Raw genomic sequence first — 9,571 nt, forward strand, 5'->3', positions numbered from 1 at the left:
CAGAGCCTGCACCGGGCCACCGGGTGGGTTTATTGGTGTTGATATCACAGAGCTGTGCACAGCACGGGCAGGTGACAGCCACACTGGTGATGTGCTCAGCCGGGGCCGTCACACCTGCCCTGTCCCTGTCCTGGCATCCATGGGAAGAGGGAGCGCCGCACAGCTATCCAGCGTGGCGGTCCCGGGAGGAGCTGCAGCAGCTCTCACCACCACTACCAGGGCTTGGAGTCGGTGCCAGGAGCCTGGGGAGCAGGGGAAACCTATGGGGACTGTGAGGGACTGAGGGAGCTGTGCCAGGTGTGGCACAGTGGGGACACTACAGGCGGTTCCATCCCAAATTGGAGCACTGGGGGTCCGCAGCTTAGCTCTCCTCTTTCTCAGCTTCCTCCTTCTCATCTTCATCATCCTTCTCTCCCTTGAGCTTCTGGCGAGCAAATTCCTCGATGACAATGTCCTCCTCGCTGGAAAGGAGAGCAGAGCACAGTGAGCCCAGAGGAAGAGGGGAAACCCCTGCTGAGCCCAAACCCTGCTCCTCATGGGGACAGCACCATGGTGACCCCAGCCCTGTCAACCCACTCAGAAAACTCAGGCCACCTTGAGGCACAGCCTGGCCCCAGCACACAAGCCCAGGCCCCATCACAGCGAGCCTGCATGACCCAGGGAGTGGGCCTGCAGCTTCTGGTGGGTTTTTACACAATATTTCGCATTTTCAAGGGAAAACAAGGAAAGGAAAACAAAGAGCTGAATTACCTCCTTGCGAAAGGCGAGCAGCGAGTAACAGCACGGGAGAACACAAAGTGAAAAGTAGGGGAGAAAACAGAAAAAAAGAGTCAAAAAGAGCAAAAAGCATTCTGAAAGTTTGACAATGCGAAATGATTTTGCAAAACCAACACGGAGCCATGGTGGGTACAGACCAAGAGATTTCCTCTTTGGAAGTTTAAATGTTCTCACTGAGCTGGGAAAGGGATGGTGTGAAAGGGATAAGTATGAAAGCCTGGAATAGCAGCCTGGTTTTCCAGGCCCCAAATCCCAGTGCTCACATCCTGTTGCAGGGTGTAACCAGACACAAAACCTTTGGCAGGACCATGACTGTCAGGAATGGATTTGGCACTGCAGCTTCCCAGAGGGAAGCAGCCCCAGCTGTGGTTTCAGCTGGAATAGTTGAGAGGAGAAAAGGCCTCTGGTGTGGGGAATGTGCAGGGACACAGAGATATGACTTCCAGCAGCCCAGGAATCTCTGTGTGGGGACCAAGGCCATGGAGACATTTTGTCCAGTGATGGCTGGAAGACACTGCCAGCTGCTTCTGAGGGACAGGGCAAGGCCTGGGCTTGCAGCTGTTGTGGCTGCAGCAAGGGGAGTTGTCAAATAAGCCCTGGAAATTTGCAGAACACATCCCAGGATCTGATGTCTCCTGCTGCCTCCGGGAGTGGCTGCTGTGACACAGGCTCATGGCTCTGAGACTTGGGTGGTTTAATCTCAAGCTGGGATGTCACATCCATCTGTGATGGATCTATGTGGTTTGTGTGTCAGAGGGAACATCTCTTTACCTTGGCTTAGCTGTATTCCAATGATAAGCACAGGGAGAAGGGGATAGGGAGAGAAAAGATGTGCAGGTTAATACAGAAAGGACATTTCAACTGACAGCTCTCCTCAACGCTTGGGTGTTTTCCTGGAAAGAGGACCAGTGGGAAGGGTGCTACGGGTAGGAAATCTCCCACCCTGCTGCAGGACACAGGGTGGGTGCAGCACAGCTGCACAGCTGTGCCATCCCATGGGAAAACTGCTCCCACCCTGCTCCAAGACAGCTGGACAGCTGTGCCCACCCCTCAGAGGGCAGAGCAGGGGCCTTGCACTGGGGCAGCTGCACCAGAGTTGTTTCCCCTTGAACCAGAAGTGCCTCTTCCCCAGCATCCCACACACAACTCACAGTCATCAGGCTTCGGGTGCATGAGGATGACGGGCATCTCCACCCCAACATCACTGGAAAAAAAGCAGTTCTGTCAAGAATCCTGCCCAGCACAGCCTCACCCTCAGTCCCACAAGCAGCTCCCCTTACCTGGCAGTGAGATCCCCCAGGATGCTGTGGCCGCAGGAGAGAAGGGACAGAAATGAGCCAAGGCAGAGGAGGGGAGGTGTTAGACTGTGCTTTATACTGAGGTGGAAGATGGTTGATAACAACCATGGGGGGGTGGGGGTCAGAGGTCAGCCCAGCGACCCCAGAGGGGCAGGGCAGAGATGAAGAGGCCCGTGGTGTGAGTGCCCTCTCATTTTCCCTGGATACAAAATTCCCCAGCACAGCCCAAGAATATGATCCTTGATTCCCATGCCCACAGAGCCTCACCCTCCTCGGGACACCACCAGGTTGACCTTCACTTTGTAGGACACCAGGATGCCCAGCACCTCCTTGTCCATGCCAGGTCTCAGGCTAGGAAAAAGGCAGAGAGGGACAGTGAGAGGGCAGTGCTGCCTGCAGACCCCATACCCTCCCCCCATGGCAGTTGACAGGGTTTATCTGTGTCCTGAAACATATGGGATGTGCTGGGGCTTAGCAGGAGAGCAGGAGAATAGAGGGAAGGGCACTTGGGTGAAGCCACAGAGCAGCTTCTGGAGGCCCCTTCCAAGAAAAGGCCCAACCCTGCAGAGGGATCCAGGAGCTTTGAGCAGCATTGGAACTGGGAAGCTACATCTCTCCTACGGGATAGAGAGGTGGGTCTGTGACAATGTCACAAAATCCCTGTTTTCCAGCTGGATGGGGTGGGCTCAGGGGCCCTTGGTGGGAGCCCAGAGCATCCTGAGTAGGGGGAAGTGGGGGAAGGTGTGGTGGGGAGCAGAGGGAGCCTACACAGTTCTTACATGGTGGTGGAGGCCAGGTTGGTGTCCTCGTGCTTGAGTTTGCCATCAAGAGCGAGGCCTCGCTTCTGGCGGTTAGCCGAGAGCAGGGGAGTCACCGAGTATGTTTTGGAGAAGGTGGAATTGGCAGCCACAGTCTCACTGGAAGGATGGGAGAGAAGAGGTCAGAGCCAGCCCCAGCATGGGGGTGCTCAGCATCACTGCAGACACCTGTGCAGGGCCGGCTCTCCCCTCCCCATGCAGCTGCTGGGCCATTTCCTCCTTTTGTTCCCTTCTCTCCTTCCCCTCTACAACCACTTCTTTTTTTCCCCCCCCAACTTTGCTCCCTTCCTCCTCATTCTCAGGGGGGCAGAGGCTGTGTCTGGCCTCAAAAATGCAAAGTGAGGAGACGAAGAAGCCTGGGAGCAGCTGTGCACCTTCCCCAGGGACCTTCCCAGCCACCACCAGCCTGTGCTGGTGGGACGTTGTCCACAGCCTTCCCTGTCCTCTGTTTCCTCTGCACCTGCTCTTCTAACACGGATATTTTTTGCTTCTTGGTGTAAACTGTTACATCCTCTCTCCTCATCACTCTCCCATCCTCCTCCTCCACCTCATTTCTCTTCCTCCCTCTCTGAAATGCCACATCATCTCCAGCCCCTTGTCCCTTACTTTATCTCCTCGGTGCACACAGTCTTCGTGTATTTATCCAGGGAATACAGGACCACGTCTGTGACCTGGTCCACTGGGGACAGACAAGGGGGACCAGTGTTGGTGACATGGCAGGGGTTCACAGTGCCCATCTCTAGCAGTGATGGGTGCTGGGACAGGTCCCTTCTGCCCCTCTCTCACCTGAGATCTTGATTTTTTTCACAACCTTGTTGGTGGTGTTGTTGATGTTGACGGTCACATAGATGGGCTCTCCGTGGTAGTAGATCTGCAGTGGGAAGAGGCTCAGTGATGTGACCAGAAATCTTGGTCCCCATCCCTGGGGGGACAGTGTCCCTACTGACCTCCTTATCCAGGGAAGCTTCGAGGTGCAGAGGCTTGTCTGACATCATGAACTGCCGGGTGGTCTCGGCTTTCGGGGCCGGCCCTGTCTGCGCCGGGGCGAACTGGACCTTGCGGATGATGAGGCGCACAGAGTTCCTGTGGGGACAGAGGTGGCACCCCCGGTGTCCCCCACAGCCTCAAGAAGGCCTCTTTGGGGACACCACAGTGCCTCCAGAGAAAAGGTGAACATTTCACCTGGCTCTTAGGACAGGTGACACATGGGCCACTGCCCCGGTTTTAGGGTGAGCTGCCCATCCAAGCATGGCACAGGCTGACAGAAGGTATTCTGCCTGACCCCTAAGCTGGTCACCCCAAAACCTGGGGTTTAGTTTTAGGGTCAAAAGGGGTGAAAGGGATTCCCTGAAATACCTCTTGTGAATTTTCTCCTCCAGATTTTCAGCACAAAATCCTTTGACCTCGAAGTCCACACCACAGGCCTGGGGGAACATACACAGTCACTGAGCAGGAGGGGCTCAGAGCTGCCTGAGCTTTAGGTTCCTTTTCTTCCTTCCTCCACTGCATTCCCAGAGATCCTGGCACTGACTCCAGCTATCCTCCCTTCCCAATCCTCAACCCATGGATCATGAGAATCAATTCTCATTTTTAGCATCCCACAGCTCAACCTCCTGACAGAGAGGATGGTCCAGGGTACACAGGTTGAGGACAGCATCTCACCTTTCCCACATCATCTGGCCCGGGCTGGAGGGTGATGGAGCAGGGCAGGTTGGTGGCAATCTGGGCAGAGCACAGAAAGAGAGAAAAAAGGGAATAAAGGGAGTGTTCAGAGCTGAGCCCTGGTGACACCATGGAGCCATTCGGCTGGGTGGGGCTGAGCAGCCCCTACCTCGAAGGTGAAGGGGTAGGCATGCTCCCCGAGCTTCTTCATCAGCTTCTCCTGCAGAGGAGTGAGGGTTTTGGGGGTCTGGTCCGGCACAGGTGGGTACAGCTGGGTGGTCTTCACCCAGATGTCCTTCCTGAAGGTCAGGCCGATCACGTCGAGGTCATCACGGCCATAGCGGAAGGCGCAGGTCAGCATCACATACACTGAGCCAGGCAGGAGAGGGATGAGAGGGAGGGTGGGAGGGAGGGAGGAAAGGCATGGGGGTGAATAAAGAGGCAAGAAAAACAATTTAAAAGCTCTTCAGCAGAAATGAGTCTTCTTGGGACCTCAGGCTCTAAATATGAACAGGATTCCGCATGTCCTTCACTGCCATGGCCCCCATGGACAACAAGCTCTAGGTGACGTGGAGCAGCTTTAACCTGAGCACCCAACCAGGTTGCTGCTGAGCCTTGAGCTGGTTCCATCCCCTCCCCTCATGTTGTATTTCTGTATCAATACCTTTCCTGTCCTTTAGGTACTCTGGGTCGACCAGGCAGACACCATCTGCAAACAAGCAAAAGGAGAAGTACCGGTGAGCTCTGCTGCCTGGGAAGATCTTTACTAAAACACATCTTTTTCAGCCCAAATAATCCACTTTCCAGCTGATGGTGATGCCTCCTCCAGCATCTCCACCAGCACTGTGGCTGGGTTGTTTCACAAAGGGACTTTGTCCCTTTCCCCACAATTTTTCCTAAGGATATTTGCAGGAAAACATGGCATTTGCTCCTGCAGAGCTGCTTCTCCTGCTCTACCATCAGCCTGAAACACAGGGACTGTTCTCCCCAGCCCCTCCTGCTTGTACTTCCCCTTCAGTGCTGGGCACAGGCCCACTCACCTACAGATTCCACTGAATCCACATTATCCACATAGTCTCTCTTCCCCAGGTAGAGGGAAAGCTGGAAGCAACACATGGGGAAAGAGAAGAAGGAAGCAAGTTAATGTTCAAAATTGAATTGGCCCAAATTTCAGCCCTAAGTTGTGCTGTGGAGTTTGTCACCAGGCTGGGCCAGAATCACCTTTAAGGGATCATATCAGGGTATATTTTAATTCCTATTTTGAAAAGCCAGTCCTGCAGTGGCATCGTGGGAGGTCCAGGAATCAATCTGATTTCAAAGGGAAGGCAGACCCAGCCTGGCTCCTGTGGGCAGATCCAGCCCAGAAGGATCCCAGCACAGCCTGAACCTTGGGCTGGCCACATGAGGGAAGAGGGCACATGAGGGGACAGGGCACAGAGACTCACCTTGCTGTTGGGACTGGTCTTCTTGAAAACCCTGTGGAGAAAACAGAGACAGATGTTTGGGAATGCCTTGGACAAGGCTGGATGGGGTGATGATGGGCTGCCCTACAAATGTGGTGCATCACCAAGAGCTATACCAGGGTGTCCTGTCCCTGAGAAATTCCATGTCCAGCAAATTCAGGACCAAGCCCAACTTGTGTGGCTACCCTAGATGTGCTCCTGAGCTCAGGGTGACTGTGCAGGAGTGGGTGGATTTTGTGTCTCACGGGCGAGTGAGAAAGACCAGCACAGAGCTCCATGACAGCTCCATGGGAACTCACATTCCAGCCCCTGGGAGTGGCAGCTGGGTTGAGCTGGGGTCTCACTTTCCCCCTCTGCTCCTGCCCTGTAGTGCCGTGCTCCACCCTAATTCCAGATAAATAAGTCAATAAAGATACTTACTTGGATCCGTCTGCCATTTTAAATCAGTGCAGGAATCTCCAGGTGGAAATCTGTGGGGAGAAACAGGGAAAGCACTGAATGAGGTGCTGGGGAAGGGGCAATCCCATGGCCACCATCCATCATCCTGCACATCCTAACAAATGGCAGAGCCCTTGGGATATGGCACTGACACCTTTGCAGAGCTCAGGAGTTCCAGGTTTGGCTTTGGGGTGGTACATGGGAGCTGAGCCAGCTCCTTGTTCCCGGCCAAAAATGTGATGAAATGGGAGAGAGAAAGGGAGAGTGTGGTTCCAGAAAAGAGTAAGCACAAGAGTGATTCCCAATGGAGCAGGTTCAATACTGGGAAGGGCAAGAAAATGAACAAAAGGCCTTATAGAGTCTCAATTTTAATAGTTTTTCCTGTCTGCTGGAAATTGGCTGTCATGGCTCAGCAGTAGGAAGGGGCTTGTTTTGGCCTGTCACTCCCAGGAAGGTGAGGGAAACACAGGGAGAAAGGTCAAGGGAAGCTCAACTGCCCCATGGAAAGAGAGGTCTCAGGGCACAGGGTCCTTTTGTGTTGGGATTGGGGCTGAAGCTTCCAGTCCTACCCAGGCTCTACTGGCTTGAGCCTGTGTTCAGAAGGAACCTGTAAAGATCCCATGGATCACCAGCTGATTCTCTGGGATATTAAATGGGATGAGCTCAGCCTCTTAGGGATAGACAGCTCTGACATGAGCACAGCTTAAGCCCAGGCAGGATTTTAAGCCCCAGGGGCACGTGGACAGAGTTACCTCTCAACACAACCTGAGGGAAGCTGGTGAGAGAGAAGAAATGGCCATGGGGGTGAGGGGATGATTATCTTCCCCACAGGAAGATGAGAATGTAGTCCCAAGCTCAGGATCTTTGAGGCCTTTGGGTGCTTGGGACATGAAGTCTGGGAATCCTCAGAGGGTGAGAAGGTGCAAAGGGCATGGGAGCAGAGTTTGGCTCCATTCCCACTCCAGGAACTTGGGACAAGGCAATGAAAGGTGGAGGGGAGAAGAGCTGAACTCCTGCTCTGCATCTCCCAAGCCCCAAAGAGGGGACTCAGATCCTTCCTGGCTTGGCTCAGCTGTTCTATGCCACTACCCGGCCCCTCTGCTATGTCCTTTGGCCTCACTGGAATTCTTTGTGTCCACATTTCCCCCATTTTTCAACTGTAAACAACTCTCCTTCCAGCCACAACCCAGCACCAGTGTCCCTGCCCTGTTTTCCAAACCCTCAGAACCCCGAAGCCCTAGCAGGGCCCAGGCAGCAGAGCTGGCAGCACTCACCTGGCAGGTGGATGGACAGACAGACGTTCTCCTCTGCCTCTCCCAGCACGTCCCAGTGCCACCCAGTCACCACGGGCTGCTCCCAGTTCTGCAGCTTCTTATATCCCCCCCAGCTGTCCCTCCCCTGACATCTGATCTCGCCCACTCAGCCTTGGCCGGGGCTGCAGGGCTGTGTGTCTGAGCGAGTGCTCCGGGGAGAGGGACTTGCGGGAAAAACCAATCCTATTAGTTGATTAATTGGGGAGACGCTTCATAGTAAGAGTGGGCTATAAATAAATCTCTTGCTGGAGCCCTGGGAAAGCAGCTTAGAGGGATTGGCAAAGGGGGCTTAGGAGCAAGGTGATGGTAATTGAGGTGGAAGCCCTGCTCCCGGTGGGAAGGGGTGTGGATTCCCACAGAGACTCTCTGTAGCTGCTCCCATTGCAAGGGGAGATGGGCTGGGCCTGGGGTTGGATGGAGATGGCAGAGAAGGAGGGACCAGCCTGGAGTTCTCCCTCCCTCCCTCCCTCACCTTCCTGGCTGGATAAGAGAAGGATGGAAGCACAAGCAGCTTCCTGCATGGCCAATGTGCCTGTGTGGTTGATCACCTAGAGGGGACCTGGGCACACAGGACACGGTCCCCATGGGGACACTGTTGTGCAAGATGATGGGGTGAAGGCAGGATTCACCCCCCTGAACCATGAGGGAAGGACCAGCCACCCTCAGAGGGCGGGACACAGCACTGCCATTGTCCCCAACGCAGCCTGCTCAGCCCAGCATCATTTCATAACTCCTAGGCTGGCCTCGCCTGACCCAATTAGCGCATCATTAACTCCTGGTTTGCTGCAGCAAAGAGAAGACTGTGGAAAGCCCAAAGCGGCTCTACCTTATGGCTGTCAGGCAAGCAGAATTCCCACTGCAACCCTGTCCTGGTCACAGCCGTTGTGTAGGAAAACTTCCTGTGGGAATAGATGGGGCACAAAGACAGCCCAGGGCAGCTACAGACTGCTCCAGCAGGGCCCCACTCATCCTCCTCACCTCCATCCTCCCATCCATCCTCAATCAAGCCCTTCCTTTGGGGCTGCAGTTGGTTCTGGCTCAACCCCCAGAGCTGAGCACTGGGATCAGGATATCGCGGAAGGAGCTGTGCCTCCTTGCAGCACCCTGCATCAGCTCAACAACATTGATCACTTGGGTACCAACTCCCCCAAGCACAGCTCATCAGTTCCCCCATGGCCACCGGGAGCCTCCGTGCTGTGCCGTGCCATGGTCAGCAGCCCCACTCCCAGGGCTTTGGCTGCCAGCACACGTCCCCCGGGGCCGGGACTTGTGATCTCTTTAATTGCACACAGGAGAGCTGCTTAGGTTCCAGATTAACTGGAGCTATTTCTGCCACAGTCAGGGGGACACGTGAACTGTGACCTTCACACTGATGGGTAAAAGAGGAGGAGGAGGAGGAGGAAGACGCAGCCCCACTTGGACATCCTCAGCCTGGCCAGGGCCCCCAGCACTGTGCCTGGGGCACCTAATCTTGATCTTTGTTTGCGGCTCTTTGTTATGGTCTCAAATGAGGGCCCTGTGACCAGGGTCACTCACTGCTGTGCGGGGTCTGCACAGTGTGGTGAGCTGGAGAGCAGGGGTCATCTTGGTTCCCTTCAGCTCAACCTAATCCCAGCTGTGTGGATTCAGCCTTGCCCAAGTTGGGGAGCAGATAATTCCCCTCCCCAAAACAATGGGGAGATGGACAGAGCCCACATCTCTTCCCACGCTCACACTGTGCTCCAAACCAAGCACCAGGGAAGGAAGCAGAGTTCAAAATAACTGGGAAATGAAAAAAGTGTAGCAAAAGAAAAAAGTGTTTT

At 54.7% G+C, this 9,571-nt stretch overlaps 1 protein-coding gene across 1 annotated transcript; it reads right to left on the reverse strand.

Annotated features, from left to right (window-relative positions):
• Positions 1–361: 361 nt before the first annotated feature.
• LOC134564263 (arrestin-C-like) lies at positions 362–6,455 on the reverse strand. The gene is made up of 17 exons (XM_063423014.1): positions 6,439–6,455; positions 6,001–6,031; positions 5,596–5,656; positions 5,220–5,264; positions 4,725–4,924; positions 4,556–4,615; positions 4,250–4,317; positions 3,841–3,976; positions 3,680–3,764; positions 3,500–3,572; positions 2,855–2,992; positions 2,343–2,426; positions 2,058–2,081; positions 1,929–1,981; positions 1,549–1,558; positions 751–753; positions 362–461 (listed from the first exon to the last, which is right to left on the reverse strand). Exons 1-17 carry the CDS (start codon positions 6,453–6,455, stop codon positions 362–364), a joined length of 1,188 nt encoding a protein of 395 aa, XP_063279084.1.
• Between the last annotated feature and the right edge of the window lie 3,116 nt (positions 6,456–9,571).

This window comes from Prinia subflava, chromosome Z, assembly GCF_021018805.1.
Source record: "Prinia subflava isolate CZ2003 ecotype Zambia chromosome Z, Cam_Psub_1.2, whole genome shotgun sequence".
Classification (NCBI taxonomy): Eukaryota; Metazoa; Chordata; class Aves; order Passeriformes; family Cisticolidae; genus Prinia; species Prinia subflava.